Genomic DNA, 18340 nt, shown 5'->3' with positions numbered 1-18340 from the left:
TAGATTATCGGTTTGATAGAATTCGCACACATATATATATTTCTGACAATGTAACCTTCATTTCTTTAATAATACAATATTGTATGTTTTATGTATTCGTTAAACTATTAGTTTTTGACTTCATGTATACTTATATTTCATAAATTGATAATATTGTATTTATTGCATAGTATTGGAAGCACTGTCTCTAATATTTACTAGGTTATTACATGTTCGGCATATATGTTTATACTTATATGTAACTCTCCAAATTGATTGATTGAGATATATATATATATATATATATATATATATATATATATATATATATATATATATATATATATATATATATTCCTGGCGTTTCAATTATTTTCCCCTTTTGTAGTTATTCTTATTTCCTGGTTTATTTAGAATTGTGTGTATATGTATTTTGTTTATTGGTTGGATCCGTTAATCGCCCTCGTTTTGTTAATCCTTCCTTTCGTTTCGTAGTGCCGTGTGTTCGTTTGTGCATTCAAATCCTTATTCGCGTGTTTTGTATAGAATGGTTTTCTTGTTCTTGTTACGGCGCGTGCGGAGCGCGGGACGTGACACTCCCGCCCTTGGAGTTCAAATTTCCAAAGGAAATTTGACTGATGGTATCTCTGAGTTCGCTCAAGGCGGACGTAGATGTCGTTGGTAGTTGAGTGACTACCGGTGTTATCGATATCCCTTGAGGTTGTGCTGTTTGATCCACGATATTTCGTCTTCGTTTGAGGTATAGTAGCGGGTGGGTGACTGAGCCGCATATTGCTCCACATTCGTAAGTTTCACGTAACTGGTATCCGTGTGCGGCTATATCTATTATTGTCTTGATTAGTTTAAATATTGCGAGTATTCCAAATATTGCTGCACTGACAGTTTTGGTTACTGGACTGACTGGGTTTTGGTTATGGTGTATGCAAATTCGTCGGGCGGTAAGTTTGCCAAGCTTAAAGCGTTCTCTATTAGTTTCTTCTGTGTGGTGTATCTTTATGTCAGTGTATCATGGTATAATGTTTTCATTTCTCGAGTTTATCAGAAATAGGAATAACCTTTTATAGAAAAAGAAAATTTTTATATATTATATTATTTTTTCTTTCCTTCTTTTTTCTTCTTTTTTTCTTCTTCCCCCCTTTTTTTATTGTTAAAACTTTTGTTTTATTTTAGGTTTTACGTACTTGTTATCAGTGAAAATAAATATTATGAATACTACTTGGGTTGTAATTATATACATATATGCGTACGTATTGGTAAGTAGTATAAATGAGATTTGTTTTATTGTTATAAATATATAAGTATATATCATCAATAGGAATAAATATTACAAATGTACCTTGTCTTCGAGTATATATATATATGTGCGTGCAATGATAAATACGACGGCTTATTTTTATGAGTCACTTGCATTATCAATGGAAGTGAATGTTATAAATATCGCCTACTTTACAACATGCGTGTATATATATATTGGTGAACATAAGTGAAAATTATATGCATAGTTATAAATGTTGTTTGTTTACAGGTGGATAGCATCAGTATTTGGTTTTGTGAGTGGCTTACAAATACTTTACAGTTCCACTGTGCGGATTGCTATTCATGTTCTTCCATCCGTCGTTCAGAGAATGGTTGATGAGTTCGCCATCAGTTCTGTACACACATATAAAAATAGTTAATGTATATATATATTATTTATTATTTTTTTTTTTTATTAGTACCTAACATTGCTATTATGATGCTGTATTACATTGCTTTGGCTATTATTTGTATGTGCGCGCGACGAATTTTTCAACATGGCCGCTCGCGTGTCTCTTTGGTATGGCATTGGTTTAATGTCAACAGTAACGTGTTGTTGAAATAGCTAATTAATTGTTAATCACTATAATTTTATTTAGTAGTGTTTTGTAATATTGTTTTGTGTTTCATGATATTGTGTGTGTCAATACCGTGTGCTACTTTAATGTGATAGCATGGATTGTATTGTTACCGAATTTCAATAGTCATTGTTTTGATTATACGTGACTTGCATTTATGTAAGTCTCGTTTAATTTAGTTAATGTTTTGTGTATTGTGTTACCAATTATTTCGTGTAGCATAACTTTATTCCTTTGCACCGAGTTCAGTCATGTCTTGTCGTTAATATTTAGTTAGTCTATCTTGATTAATTTCTAACCCATTTCTGTGTTTATTGACCCTTCTTATTTTCCCTATTAATTTATTATTGCATGTACTTGCGATTTGTTATTATTTTATGTATGATATGGATTAGTTCCCTTATTAGTGATTAAAATTTATTTGTTAGATTCACATTGTAATTTCTAACCTATTTCTGTGTTTATTGACCTTTCCTTATTTTCCCTATTAATTTATTATTGCATGTACTTGCTATTTGTTATTATTTTATGTATGATATGAATTAGTTCCCTTATTAGTGGTTAAAATTTATTTATTAGATTAACATTGTCTATAATTCTTCAGATTCTACTCATTCGATGTTGCGTCACTTACCTGGATCATTCCCACAACGTCATCCAATTCTTCGATATGCCTTGGATACTTACTACGGTTGCCTTCAATCGTCTTATATCTGTGGCTATAAAGGTACTGTTTAATTCATTTAATTTAATATGTGTATAATGCATTGTGTGTGCGACCGCTATTGTGCATTACAAAATCCACTTCTACATGTTAGATATGATAATATAACAATACTACGTAGATTAATACATAATAAAATATCCTTTTACTCCGGTTATATTTATTACTAACTCTCAATTAATCTATTTTAATTATTTTCTAACCACTTTCTATATTTCTCAGCTATTTTATTTCTTCTTGTTAATCTGCGAAATCCATGCATGTACACTTCCTTGTATGGTGATTGATTGTTCACGAGGTAAGTTGCACTTTCACTGTTTTCGTTATTCGTTGAACTAACACGTTTTGCATTCAAACACTAATTGGAGCACTCGTAATAAACTTCTTTTCTTTTTCCAAGTTTCCGCTATCTGTGTCATTCGACGAACAGTGCCACGCCTCCACAGCACCGTTATAACATTTAGCGATGCTGCTCTTTGCATTAAGGCAATTGAAGTTAATTCGTTCGTTTATTTTCAGGTGGTACATGGTGTTCCGCAAGCAGGGAGCCATAACCTATTCTGCATGTAGACCTTCTTATATGATGATTACTTGTTTACAAGGTAACTTTCACTTTCCCTCTTTTAATTATTTATTGAATCAACACGTTGTATATTCAAACAATAATTGGAGTACACATAATAATTTTCCCTTTTTTCTTTTTAGGTTTTCGCTATCTGTATTGTTCGACGAACAGTGTCACACCTCCTTTTGATTTATCCATAATATAGTTCTAACATTTAGTAACCTTGTATTTTGCACTGAGACAATTGAAACTAATTTATTCACTTATTTTAGGTAGCTGTCATACATTGTGTTCCACGAACAGCGATCCATAACCTATACTTGCACGTACACTTTCTTGTGTGTTGATCACTTGTTCACAAGGTAACTTTCACTTTCACTAGTTAATTGTTCATTGAGTTAACACGTTTTATATTTAAGCAATAATTGAAACACGTATAATAATTTTCCTTTTTCCTTTTAGGTGTTCGATATCTGTATTATTCGACGAACAGCACTATAACATATACTACCGCACTACGTTGCCTACTGAAATCGCTTTATTCATTGCTTATTTCGATTATGCGCTAGTTTTAACTTGTTTAAATGCACCGTTCGCGGAATCCCTTTTACTTCGATCTTGACGTTTTGGTTGTGCAAGATTTCTAGCACTTTGTATGGTCCAGTATATTGATCGGAGAATTTTCCTTTACTGGGTTCTTTTAGTAAATATATCGAATCTCCTATTTTAAAATCTTGGGGGTTGATTCGTCGGTCGTAATATTCTTTTGATCTTAGTTTGGATTTTATCAAATATTCTCTTGCCATTCGTTGTACAGTGTTAATTTTATCGAACAGATCTTCGAGATATTCTGCGTAAGTTGGTTCCATGTTCTCTTCGATTATTACTTCACCAGTAGGTTCTCTGGCTAGATGTCCAAAAACTAATTCGTGCGGGGAGAATTTCGTTCCTTCGTGTACAGAGGTATTATAGGAAAACATAGCTAATTCTACCCATTCGTCCCAATTTTTGGAATTTTCAATATATAATTTGAGATATTCTATCAGCACGTGGTGAAATCTTTCGATTGAACCGTTACTTTGTGGATGATATGCCGTCGTGGTATATTGTTTGATGCGGAATCTCTTTGCTACTTTCTTCATTAGTGAGGATGTAAAGTTCGTCCCTTGATCAGTGAGAATAGCTCTCGGTGACCCGAAACGACAAATCGCTTTACAAAAACGTCCGCTATCTCGGCTGAAGAGATTCCTCCTAGTGGAATCCCAATTGAGTATTTTGTTAATAAGTCTTGGATAGTTAATACATATTCGTTTCCCTTTTGGGTTTTTGGTAATGGACCTACAATATCCATACTAACCTTATCGAACGCTTTACCTGGTGTGTCTGTAAGTACCATTGGTTGCTTTGCTTTTATTCTTGTGAGTTTCTTCAATTGACATTCCTTACATGTTCTTACGTAATCTTGAATTTCCTTTTTCATATTTTCCCAATAGTAATGTTGTCGTATTCTTTGATAAGTTTTTGTTATTCCTTTGTGTCCTGCTACGCTTGATTCATGTTTTTCTCATATTATGTTGTTCCGCGCTTCCACAGGTGGGGTAATTACTTCCCCAGTGCAAATGGTGATGGTTAAGGTTTTTTCCATAAATATTTCCTTTAATTTTCTGATTGTATATCGCCAGGGTATTTCCTCCAAGTTTCCTTTGCTAATGCTGAACGAAGTTAACTGTTTTTCATTTACTACGTCTAATAGAGATCTTAGCGAGTTTAATAAATTTTCTGGTGTTATTGGAATATTTCTATTTTCCTTTATCGGTAGGAATACAATGTATTTTCCAGAATCGTAATTCAATCTTGCTTTTTCTAACATTAAATCTTTATAACGAGGCAATTTTCCCGTTTCCTTCATTTCTAAGGCTCCTTTATTTATCGGATTGCCATGTATATCTATAAATACTACTTTATGGTCATTTACTCTCGCAATTGAGTCTCGGGTTTCTGAAATTCTTAGTTCCGCAATTATCGTAGGTCTCGTGTCCTTTTCTCGTTGTTGAATTGGTTCTGGAATTACAGTGGAGGTCTCTTTTTCGCTTGTTGTATCCGTGTCTTCTTTTTCTCGATTGGTTATTTCTCTATCTGTACTTACATCGATTTCTGCTAATGCTTGGTCTAAATATTTTATGGGGGTTTCTTCTATTGTAAAATGTTTTCGGGTAAAACCCTTTCCTTGATTTTTAGAATCACTGGATTGAGGCAAGACGTGTGGTTTAGCTTCGAATATGGGAGAGTCTTCGGTTGACGTATCTATTTCGAATCTTTTTGAGACAGGATAGCGAATCGGTGAGACTTCCTCTCTCTTTCTGATTGGTAAACAAACTTCCGGAGGGTTCCTAGATAATGCGTCTGCGTTTGCGTTCGCCCTGCCTTCTTTGTATACAATATCAAATTCGAAGTCCGATAACTTTAATTTCCATTTCCAAATTCTTGAAGTAGGGTCTTTGATAGAATGCATCCACACTAAAGGTTTATGATCGGTTACGATGGTAAACTTTCTTCCGTAAAGATACGGTCGGAAGTGCATTGCGCTGTAAACAATTGCCAGACACTCCTTTTCTATGGTAGAGTAGTTTTGTTCGGCGGGATTTAATAGCCTTGAGGCATACGCTATCGGCAAATTCTTTCCGATTGGCCCTTGACTCAGTACACCGCTTATTGCATATCCTGATGCGTCTGTAGTAAGGTTAAAGGGTTTAGAAAAGTCTGGATATTGCAGGATGGGTTTCGTCACTAACGCTGTCTTTAAATTATTGAATGCGTTTTCTTGATTTTCTGCCCATTTAAAGGGAGTGTCTTTCTTTAATAGTTGTGTCAATGGTTTTGCGACCTTGGAGAAATCGGGTATAAATCTTCTGTAATATCCTGCTAGTCCCAGAAATTGTTTGATATTTTTCACCCTCTTTGGTCGTGGAAATTTTGATACGGCTTCGACTTTCTTTGGGTCGGGTTTCACGCCATCCTCACTAATTATATGTCCTAAATAATTCACCTCGTGTCGTAAAAATTCGCACTTATCAGGTTGTAATCGTAATTTAGCTTTCCTCAGCCTTTCCATTAATTTATTAAATTTAATTTCGTGTTCTTGGAGAGACGTGGAATAAATCACTATGTCATCCAGATAGACGAATAGTTCTATTCCTTGCAGACCAGATAATATTGAATTCATCAAACGTTGAAATGTTGCTGGGGCATTTTTTAATCCAAAGGGCATTCTTTTGAATTGAAAATGCCCGTATGGTGTCGAAAATGCAGTTTTGTGGGCATCTTCCTGTGACATACGGATCTGGTGAAAGCCCGATGCCAAGTCAAACGTGGAAAAATATTTTGCACTTCCTAATTGATCCAATATTTCTGTAATGTTGGGTAGTGGGAAGGCATCGCCAATCGTTTTATCGTTCAATTTTCTATAATCGATGACTAATCTCCAGTGCTTATTTCCTTGCGAATCGGGTTTTTTGGACACAATCCATAACGGGGAGTTATATGGAGATATTGATGGTTCCACTACGTCCGTATCTAGTAGTTCTTGGACCTGTCGATTTATTTCTTCTCGATGTATTGGTGGATATCGATACTGTTTAGTATTGATGGGTATATTATCCGTTGTAATTATCCTATGTTCCAGAACTTCGGTTGCTTCCAATGTATCTCCTGGAATATGAAACCTATCTTGATTATTACGAATCAATTTTTTAGCATTTTCCTTTTCTTCTTCGTTCAAATGTTCGAGTCGTAGTAACTCATTTATTTTATCGTATCTACTTTCCTCCGATCTTAGAACTGTATTGCACGCTGTCCTAGGAAGCGGAGTGGGGGGCGGGGAGATTTTCAAATTCTTTAATTACCATCGTTGGTGTTGTAAATACGTAATCTCTCGAAGTAGTATTTATTACTCTTATGTAACCTTTTCCTTTATGATTCCTCACAACTGCATTACCAAAATAGATTCCCTTGTTCCCAAGATTCTTGGAATAAATACCTCTTTTATCTCTGGATTAGCGATATTAATTGAACACGTTATTGAACTTCGCTTCGGTATAATTATTTTTTCTTTAGTATCGAAGGGAATATAAATATTTCCCCATCTGATATGTTTTCCCTCATAATCTAAACGAGCCTTACAACCTGCAAAAAATTCGGATCCTAGGATTCCGTCTTGATCGATTAGCAATGAATCATTGACTACATGAAAAACAACCGGATGGCCCGCAACCTGTATTACCGTCTGCCCTAGGGAGACCAGGCTCGTTGCCGTAATTCCTCGCACTTCGATTGATTCCTTTTCGTCGATGATGGCTGAGTCGGGTAAAGCAGGTTTTTTGATAATATTGATTTCCGATCCAGAGTCTAATAGTAAACTCGTCTTAGTTTTTAGATCTGGGGAAACTATTCGTGCAGTTGGGGTCGTTGGGGAATCGTTAAATTTTACTGAAATAATTCGGAGAGGTCGCCTTCCGAATCTGAATTCAACTCCTGATGATTTTCCTTCGCCGGTTGCTTGTGCTTCACTCTTTCCCTTTTGTCTTGAGATTCTGGATTCTCTGTCTGTGACCTTGTTTGGTTGTGGGATGACTCCCCCACAGTATTTAGTGGTTGTTCGTTCGATCTTATAGTCGGCATTGCGTTCGCTCTGTCTCTCGTTATGGGTGGTGGAGTCGATCTCGCGGGGGTGGCTGCCCTTTTTCTGTTTGTTGCCGTCGGCGCCGGTCGCCTGGTTGCCGCCTGTACTCTTGGGCGATTCGGCGTATCGTTCCTTCGTGGCTCGCCCCATTCTCCCGAAGGACGTGTTTGGTTTCCCGATGGCCTCGAAGCATAGGGTACGATTAATCCGGCATCTACTCGGGCTTTAAATTTGTAACAGTCTTTTACTAAGTGCCCGGGCTTTTTGCAATAGTTACACGTGATATTTTGTCTTGTAGAATTCAAAAAATTCTGCGATGGAGGTACCAATCTTCGATCTTGGCGGTTGTTCCTGATATTGTTGTTAGTGTTCGAAGGATGTGCGTTGTCGCGTCTGTAATAGTTCGAGGGTGTCGGTCGTTGGGGTCGCGTTCTATCGGTTATTTGTTTCAATTCGTGTGTTGCTTTGACGGCTTGACGATACGCATCTTCTAAAGTATGGTACCCTGCTATTTTTACTCGCACATATACCTCGTTCGGAAGTCCTTTAACGAAAGCTTCTCTCGTTTCCCAATCTATAGTATCTTGGATATCGGGGGATATGATGCCGTAGTCGCCTCTTTCTCCGTCCATTATTGCCAATCTAAGATTTCTAACGCGATCCATATAATCTAATATGTCTTCCCCGGGTCGTTGAAATATCGTTCCTAATTCCCCTTTATATTCGTTAAGAGATTTCTTTGGGCCGAATAGATCCTTTAATTTGTTTCCGAAATCGTTTAGACTCATTAATTCTGTGTCTTCGATGGCGAGGAGCGCGTGTCCACGGAGCTTATTTACTAACAATTTTACCAATTGAGGTTCTTGATATCTGGGAATCATATTTCGCGCGCGCTCACAAGCTCTTAAAAAGTGGAATACCGATGGTCGATATCAGTCAAACACTGGCACCGATTCGATCGCGTCTTTTAGCTCAATTGGCTGGGTATGTCCACTCGGCTGAACCGTCTCTTGTTGCGTTGTCGGCGGCGATACGGGTGTTTTAGGTTCTTGTTTTGTTTTAAGTTCGAATAAGCCGCTTTGTAATTCGGCGAGTTTTGCACTCATATCGCGAAAGTTCGCATCCCATGCTTTAAGCTTTTCCGACAATGTCAAAACCATTTCTTCGTCCAACGATTCCACTACAGTCGCCATTGTTTCTTAAAATTAATATTTTATTGTCAAGCGTGACAACTTAATCTTCTATGGAGCATATCGAACTGTTTAAACCAACTTTAATCCTCCGTGAAGCGTATCCCACCGCTGCCACCAAAATATTTACTAACACTAATGTTACGTATTAGTTTATTGACATCGATCAAATTTTAAATTTAAATTTTACTGAAAAATTTTTTTTGTTGAGTTTGAATTTAATCTGAAGGGAAATAAATTGAAATGATATTATTGTGTATGTAATACTGATTTAGATTTCTAATTAATACGGTAGTTGCTGCCACCAGAAATAGTCTAAGGACTATTTCAAAATATCTTAATTTTATTATTTTTTGTTTAATTGGTAGCGTTAACTGACGCTTAATGCAACTGGTAAACGAATTCCACTTTTCGGCTAACCTGCTATGTGCAGGGATACTGGCACGGGACAGGATTAAAGCTGGGAACAATAAATATTTGTCCTCGTTGAACGGATTTTTATTTGAATGTAGAATTGCTTAGATTATTACCTTTATATATATTTTATTAGCCGGATATATATATATTTTAGCGTTGCTGGATTGGATAGGAATGTGAGATTTTTCGTTGTTATATATAAATTTATTTTTACGTTTGACTTCTTCTTCTCTTTTAATTTCGCTGTAGTAGTTTGCCGGTAGAACCGAAACTCAATTCATTTACTACGATAGATTCTGTTACCACGATTTTCTTGCCTTTTGAGTTTAATAATCGAGGATGATTCTAACGATCCTCTCTGTGTGGGACTCGTGTGATTTCGCAAGCCTTGCCCAAAGACGGGTAGTATTTTACCAACAGTGGGAGGAGGAATGCGAAGATCAACGGGTGTTTTTGATAATCGGAAACCGATGATAAGAAGTTCTAATTCGATTCTCGAGGGCAACGAAATTATCAGAGAAAAAGGAAATTCTCAAAATTAATTTTCTTACCTTGAGGAGTAGGCGCTGTCTGGCGCCATTACCTCAGCTGCTCCGGTGGTCGTCGAAGTTTTTGCTGGGTTTATTACTTGAACTCGAATATAGTTTACTATCAACGTTTACTTTATTTATCTATTTCGATACAGACAGAACAATTTACTAACTGGATTAATACCGCAATTACAATGCGCGTTCAAAGATAAAATTTTCTTTTTACTTAGTCGTGGCTCTCTTTTCTTGACCGAAAAACTAAAGACCCCGAAGCGCAAAATACTATACAAAATTTCTAAAGATGAGCGCAATAACGAACGTAGTAACAATGAACACAAAGAGTGAACAAAATAATTATGAACCGTAATAACGAAGATCGCAATAATAATGAACAAAGAATAATGAACGGTAATAACAATGATCACTATAATAATGAGCGAAGAATAATGAGCGTAATAAGAATGTTTACCAGAATAATAATGAGCAAAGAATAATGTAATAAGAATGTTCACCGGAATAATAATGAGCAAAGAATAATGAACGAAGAATAATGAACGTAATAAGAATGTTCACCAGAATAATAATGAGCCCTGCTCTACGTTGCTTTGCTTATTTATAATGCCATCCCCCACAGGGTGGTGGTCCGCTGGGGGTACGCTTATGATTGTTTTTGCGATTTTGACCCCTAACCTAACCCCAACCTAACCCCAACCTAACCCTTTCTTGTTGTTTCCCTAGGTTTCGGTGAACGACGTTCGAACAATGTTTGCGGAGGCATTTCCATCAGAGGTTCCTTATTATTATTATTTTTTTCCTTTTAAATGTCTTTTGTTTTTATGTATAATATATATATATATATATTTTAAATGTGATATCTATTTTATGTTTGTTAAATATATGTATTTTAATTTTATATTTCCCCCTTTTTAATTGATTATATATGTAATATCGTGATATAATATATTTAGAAGGAATGGATGATACAGATGTTAATCGGACAGAAAAAGACGATTGATGTTCAACCTGAACTATTCACACCAAACGTACAGAAAACAGCACAACTAAATAATTAGATAACGACTCGACTTTCACAAAATGCAATCAACACTCTCTCGGCAACGCCACTCGCAAACTCTGCTTCTCGACTGACTCTCTGGCCGTTGTAGCATTCTATTGTCTATTGCTAGGCCCACCGCACACGTGTTCTGCAGACGCTCGTAGCCAGGGTCACGTAGGTCTTTTCGGCAAAGCTATTTGTTTGAAGGACCCGGTAATGCATTGATGGAGCCGACAGCGCCTCGGCTCTCGCGACATTGTCTGTAGTTAGCTCGACGTTTCTTAGGCCTTTCTCCCCGATACTACATATATATATATATATATATATATTTTTTACATTTGTAGTTGCGCACAGATTTTATTAAAGAAAAGTGTTAACAATGTGTTTTAATGATTCATTTCTCGCGCCTGACTTCCATTAATCCTTAATATTCCTGTCGCCGTGATGCGTGTAAATCTAACATGGCTGCTCATAAATGTCATCAGCAAAGTTATAGTGACGGGTCTTTAATTTTGTTTAATACCGAAGTAATTTTCCGTCTGCCGCTCGTTTTTATTAATATTGTTTTAAAGTGACAAGTATTGTTCGTGTGAATATACGCATATATATATATTTATGTTGTGTGTTTTGTAATTCTTCGATTGCGTTATTTATTGTTTTGAGTAGTTTATTTTATAGAGTATTCGATAATATAAAACATACGCGCACACATACATACATACATACATACATACATACATACATACATATATATATATATATATATATATATATATATATATATATATATATATATATATATATATATATATATATATATATATATATATATGTCGGGATTTACATTAGAATTAGGGTTAGGGGTGTGAAACGAATCTTCGTTTGGGTTACACGTTGTCGTTATGCAATAGAGAAGACATTGACTAGTGCAAATACGATTATTATAGAACCGGACAAGTAACCGCGGTAGTTAGGTGCTCGAGATACTAATGACAATGATCCTAGGTTCAATAACGAATCCGCGGTCAACGGGATGACAACAGAACGTACTCACAAAGTCTAAGTCTGAGAATAATCACTGATCGCGAAGGCGTTACTCTTGGATCGATGAGATCGCGAGCGAGAATGCCTTTCCCGTCCCGATGATGCCACACAGGAAAACTATAACGGGGTGTGTCTAAGGATACGAGATCATCGGATTCGTCGAGAAAAGCCTTCGTTCAGAAAGTGTTGCTGCTAATTGGTTAATCTCCATATCGGTGGTTAGAAAAGGATGCTAGCCGCCCTCGAGGGAAAGTTGCTAGTGGGAGACGCCGCTCGTTGAAAAATATGTCTTCCCTATCTTCCCGTAGTTGGGACAAAGACTGTTTGTCTGTTTGAAGGACTTTAGTTAACTAAACCTTAAGATTTATAACGGGCCCTCGGGCTAGCCGAACATGTACTGCGGAGACGCATCGACATCTGGCAATCATCTTACTCGAAGAATAGGGTCTGCACGTGGCGAGCCACGGGACAGAAACCGTTGGAATGTTTACTGTCGCGTGTCGCCACAAATATTTCTTTTAAGGAGAGCTATAGAATTACTTCATACCTTTGTTAGGCAAAGCGTTCATCCCGTGACCGCGGCTACGTTCGGCGACTGACTGTCGCCTCGAGCCCAAGCTCATTATCACAATTCTCGAATAATTACAATCGGGTTGAATAACTACAATTGTTCAATTACAGCTATAGTAGACTCTAGGTTACAATGTTGCGGGGTTATCCAAAATTCCAAAGGCTCCGGTGTTCTTTCATCTCCGACACGGCCATCCTGACTATCACACGTCCTCGTGTGTAACTAAAATATCGTATTTCTTACATTAGATTCGATACAACTGACATTATTTGCGATTTAGCTAAATGTCCAAGTAAGTCAAGGGTCCAGTGCAATAACAAAGTTTCGTTCGGAGGTTTGACAACGGAAAAGTAAAAGAGAATAGGAATTTGTAATGTTATAATTTGTATTCAAAGTGTTAGGTGCGTTCTGTGAGTCGCCAGTCAGACCGTAATGACACAACAGATCATTTTCGATTTCGTACACCGGTGAACCTCAGTTTGTTGGATCATATTGCCACGTTGGGCGCGTTACAGAATGCGCAGAGCGCCACACTGGGCGTACAACAGAAAGCGCAGAAACCCACTAAACGGGTTACAACAGAAAGCGCAGAAAACCACTAAACGGGTTACAACAGAAAGCGCAGAAAACCACTGAACGGGTTACAACAGAAAGCGCAGAAAACCACTGAACGGGTTACAACAGAAAGCGCAGAAAACCACTAAACGGGTTACAACAGAAAGCGCAGAAAACCACTGAACGGGTTACAACAGAAAGCGCAGAAAACCACTAAACGGGTTACAACAGAAAGCGCAGAAACCCACAAACGGGTTACAACAGAAAGCGCAGAAACCCACTAAACGGGTTACAACAGAAAGCGCAGAAAACCATTAAACGGGTTACAACAGAAAGCGCAGAAAACCACTAAACGGGTTACAACAGAAAGCGCAGAACGCCACTGGGTGTATTACTACGACTACAACGCGGTGTTAGTTATCCTCGGAGGTCAGTGTACTTGCATCGTTATTATCACCGCCGTTGTCATCACCGCAGACGTCTATCTCAACAGGGACGCAACCTTCTTGCATTTTTCTCAGCCTGTCATGTCTGTCCGTATATGATCGTTTGCCGTCTAAGGTATTTAGAGTATATCTGTCTTCTTCCAAAATCTCTGCTATCTCGAATGGACCCCTGAATTTCGGATCTAACTTCGTCTGGTTTCTTTCCTCGTTTTTGCGTAACACGAAATCACCGAGGTTGAACCTAACTATTTTAGCTTTGTTTTTGTCGAACCTATCCTTATCGTATTTGGCGCTTGCTTCTATATTCCTTATCGCCTGCTGTCTTATATGGGAGATATTTACTTCTCTTTCTTCGATATTGTCGGGTAGGGATAAGCCGTAGGGTCTCGCTGTTTTACCGATTAGTAGTTCCAACGGGCTTGACTTAGTCACGCGGTTGGTGGTACAATTTAAGGCCAGTTGTATTTCCCCGATCGCGTTTTGCCAGGACCGCCAGTTGGTTTCTATTGTTGTGAACATGTTTTTTTTTTTTTTTTTTTTTAGCGTACTCATAATACGCTCTACCTGTCCGTTGGCCCTACTAGCTCCGGTCGCAATTAAATGGAGTTTAATGTATTTATCTTGACAAAAGTCTGGAAATTCTTTGCCCGTAAAACATCTTCCCTGATCCGCTATTATCCGGCAGGGACTGTCGAATAAAAATATAGTACTTAAGTGCTTTAACGGTACTAAGGAAATCTACTTTACGAGTATGATGCAGATATGCGAATTTAGTGAAGACGTCGACCAAAACAATGACATACTCTTTCGAACCACTTTTACCGCTTAGTTTGCCCGTTATGTCCACGTGAACTGTATGCCAAAGTATGCTGGTCTTAGGTATAGGATGTAATTCAGCTTGTATTTTACCTGAACTGGCCTTCGAAACTTGACAAGCGTGACAGTTCTCTACGAATTGGCGAACATACTCCGCCATTCCTTCGAACCAGTAACACTCGCACAGTTTCTCAAGCGTTTTATCCCAACCTAAGTGCATAATTGACTGTTGCACATGGTTAATAACAGATCATCTAAAACCTCTGGGGACAATGGACAAGCAGAGAGTTCTGCCTTTTCTCTGTATTTTACGATGAAGGGTACCGGACCGTAACTCATACGTATTCGCGACGTCTTCCGCGAGCTCTTCGTTCTGTAATTTATTGACGATCCCAGAAATTTGGGAGTCGCGACGTTATTCCACTAATAGCTAGTCTTCGGAGATTTCGGTCAGATTGATTTCCTTCTCTATGACTTCGTTGATCGTAAGGTGATCCAAGTCTACGGGATTTCGCGAGACAAAATTTACGTGGGCTATTCGTTTACCTTCCCGGTACAGAATGTCAAAAGTAAAAGTTTGTAAGTAAGCCCACCACCTGTAAACCCTGTCATTTAAATTTACCTTACTACTGGATGCCTTCAAAGGATTACAATCGGAGACGACAAGAAATTCTCGTCCGTGGAGATAATGACGGAAATGCTTGACGGCGTTCACAACTGCTAACGTTTCTAGTTCGTAAGAATGATACCTAGATTCCGCAGGGTTACTTCTTATACTGTAATATTCTATTACTCTATTTTTACCTTCAATCTTGTGCATTAAAATAACCATATCCATCCGAACTAGCGTCGATACGAAGTTCTATCGGGTAGTTCGGGTCAAATACCATTAACACCGGCGCGTCGGTCAGGGCGGAAATTACCTTTTGCCTTATTTTTCCATGCCTATCTGTCCAAGTCATGTTTTTATTATCGGAAGTAAGCGCATACAAGGGTTTCATTACCCGTGAAGATTTAGGGACGAATTTTCGGAAATAAAGGGCTAAACCTATGAACTGCCTGAGCTGTGTGACGGTCGTTGACGCAGGTAAAGAACTCAAGGCGTGCATTTTACCCGGATTGGGACGAACTTCTCCGTCGTAAATTACATATTCCAAATAGAGTACCGATGCCTTTAGAAAAGAACATTTTGAAAAGTTAAAAGAGAATCCGGCTTTTACAAGGGTATCTAGTACGGTGTGCAATACTTTTAGAGCTTGATCTATCGGGTCGGCAATAATTAGGACATCATCCAAATAGACGACAACGTACGAATGGCACGTTGACTGTTACACGTGTTTTCAAAGGAATCTCAAGAATGATCTCTCGTTTCGTTTGTTCGCAACATCGAAATCAGCAGCCGCTGCTGAATACAATGAAGGAAAGTGTAGTACAGATCACTCCGACCAAATGATTTCTTATGTCACCACAATTAAAAAGGGTCAAATGCTATAGAAGACTTGGCACGCGACTACTCCTGAGGATTTCCATAGTAAACGTTTTGATGGTTTACAAAATTGTAGCAAGGAAGAACATAAATATTAGAATATTTAGACAAGTATGAGCTGCACAATTATTAGGGTTGTCCGAAACTATAAGAATCCCCATTTTCGACGGAGTCAGCATAGTATCGCCGTCCCGAAAATGACTTCCGGAAGAAACATTAAACGCGCACGCACTTATGTTATGCAAATAAAGGACATCGAATGGATCGAACAAAGGCACAAAAGAATTCGAAGAAAACAACAACTCATTATCCAAATTGATCATCGAGGGTAATCAAGGCTGTATACCTCCTAGAATTAGGATGAATAGGGGTTTGGAGAAACCCACCGGCCATGTCCAGAATAATAAAATATCTCGCTTTTGCAATCTCGCGACTTGATCCGCAATGAGGGGTAAAGGATACCGATCCGCGACCGTGTATTTATTTAGTTCTCGAAAATCTACCTATCATCTATCTGAACCATTGTTCGTCTTCACGAGTAACACAGGGCTCGCGAACGGTGAATTACTAGGCTTTATGATCTTTGGCTGTAATTAAATCGTTTGTTCTCTCACGTACTATTCCGCGCTCGCGAAGTTTATTAGGACTCCTTGTACGGCGATGTTAGGATCAATTAATTGTACTTCTAACTGGCCTGTATTTTTTTTTTGTACGAGTACGTAGGGAACCCGTATGAATCTCTGAATTTTCGAAAAGAAAGGTTAATCTACCTTTATCACTACCACGTACCTCATTGTCAACTTCATTAACATCGATCTCGTTTTCGGCGGTTTTATTACAGGCATTAATTATTTTGTTTTGCACATAGCGATGCTATTTTGTGTAATATTACGTCAAAATCTTGGCTTAAAATTGAACGAGCAATCGCGATATCGTATTGTTAAATAACTATCAGCGAGGACATGAAAAATTTATCTCTAACCACTAACACCTGCAACGGACAAGATTTGAGCGATACGTTTAGTACCAATATCTCTTATTCCTCGCATTACTACTATATCAATCGTTCTTTTGCCAGAAATTCTCAAGACTACGGATTCTTTAATTAGCGAACACTCGGCTCCGAAATCGGGGTAAAATGGAAACGACTCACCCGGATGGCTTGATCTACAAGTTAGCGCCTCCACTACGTAGAAGTCGATTCGACACTCGGTATTGAAATTATATTCGGGGCACTGCTTTGTAAAGGATTTTCCTCCATAATCAGATTGGTAGCTGCGCACCATGCAGCGGAGTCGAAAAATTGTTAGGTTCCACACTCGATATTTTGCACTAGCGACGGAATTAACTCGCGCACGATGGTCGTAAACTCTTGCACTGTTATAACCGGCACTGATCCCACTTCTGATGTCGGGATTTACATTAGAATTAGGGTTAGGGGCGTGAAACGAATCTTCGTTTGGGTTACACGTTGTCGTTATGCAATAGAGAAGACATTGACTAGTGCAAATACGATTATTATAGAACCGGACAAGTAACCGCGGTAGTTAGGTGCTCGAGATACTAATGACAATGATCCTAGGTTCAATAACGAATCCGCGGTCAACGGGATGACAACAGAACGTACTCACAAAGTCTAAGTCTGAGAATAATCACTGATCGCGAAGGCGTTACTCTTGGATCGATGAGATCGCGAGCGAGAATGCCTTTCCCGTCCCGATGATGCCACACAGGAAAACTATAACGGGGTGTGTCTAAGGATACGAGATCATCGGATTCGTCGAGCAAAGCCTTCGTTCAGAAAGTGTTGCTGCTAATTGGTTAATCTCCATATCGGTGGTTAGAAAAGGATGCTAGCCGCCCTCGAGGGAAAGTTGCTAGTGGGAGACGCCGCTCGTTGAAAAATATGTCTCCCCTATCTTCCCGTAGTTGGGACAAAGACTGTTTGTCTGTTTGAAGGACTTTAGTTAACTAAACCTTAAGATTTATAACGGGCCCTCGGGCTAGCCGAACATGTACTGCGGAGACGCATCGACATCTGGCAATCATCTTACTCGAAGAATAGGGTCTGCACGTGGCGAGCCACGGGACAGAAACCGTTGGAATGTTTACTGTCGCGTGTCGACACAAATATTTCTTTTAAGGAGAGCTATAGAATTACTTCATACCTTTGTTAAGCAAAGCGTTCATCCCGTGACCGCGGCTACGTTCGGCGACTGACTGTCGCCTCGAGCCCAAGCTCATTATCACAATTCTCGAATAACTACAATCGGGTTGAATAACTACAATTGTTCAATTACAGCTATAGTAGACTCTAGGTTACAATGTTGCGGGGTTATCCAAAATTCCAAAGGCTCCGGTGTTCTTTCATCTCCGACATATATATA

At 38.3% G+C, this 18340-nt stretch overlaps 2 protein-coding genes across 4 annotated transcripts in view; both read left to right on the top strand.

The window, feature by feature from the left end:
* The window catches only part of LOC126876600 (uncharacterized), a 177374-nt gene that overhangs the window by 150810 nt on the left and 8224 nt on the right, over positions 1-18340 (top strand). The gene's annotated exons all lie outside the window — the stretch shown is intronic.
* Positions 1170-17300, top strand: LOC126876607 (uncharacterized). 3 transcript variants are annotated; one of them, XM_050639522.1, is made up of 5 exons: positions 1722-1816; positions 2479-2601; positions 2821-2896; positions 3118-3200; positions 17032-17300. In XM_050639522.1, the coding sequence occupies exons 1-4, from the start codon at positions 1733-1735 to the stop codon at positions 3150-3152; spliced, it is 318 nt and encodes a 105-aa protein (XP_050495479.1). In that variant the 5' UTR covers positions 1722-1732; the 3' UTR covers positions 3153-3200; positions 17032-17300. The 3 variants fall into 3 exon arrangements, with proteins under 3 accessions (XP_050495477.1, XP_050495478.1, XP_050495479.1); XM_050639520.1 differs by lacking the exons at positions 1722-1816; positions 2821-2896; positions 3118-3200; positions 17032-17300 and adding exons at positions 1170-1253; positions 1526-1671; positions 3626-6432; XM_050639521.1 differs by lacking the exons at positions 1722-1816; positions 2821-2896; positions 3118-3200 and adding an exon at positions 1170-1671 and having other exon boundaries at positions 17032-17298.

The sequence above is a fragment of the Bombus huntii genome, unplaced genomic scaffold (genome assembly GCF_024542735.1).
Source record: "Bombus huntii isolate Logan2020A unplaced genomic scaffold, iyBomHunt1.1 ctg00000085.1, whole genome shotgun sequence".
Classification (NCBI taxonomy): domain Eukaryota; kingdom Metazoa; phylum Arthropoda; class Insecta; order Hymenoptera; family Apidae; genus Bombus; species Bombus huntii.
Note: the sequence above shows the minus strand (reverse complement) of the source record. Positions and strands in the feature narration are given on the sequence as shown.

Bases quoted from the DNA above. Each gene is read 5' to 3' on its own strand.
- LOC126876607 (XM_050639520.1), top strand. The intron at 1,672-2,478 runs GTTAATGTATAT...ATAATTCTTCAG, and splicing joins TGTACACACATATAAAAATA to ATTCTACTCATTCGATGTTG. The intron at 2,602-3,625 runs GTACTGTTTAAT...TTTTCCTTTTAG, and splicing joins TTATATCTGTGGCTATAAAG to GTGTTCGATATCTGTATTAT.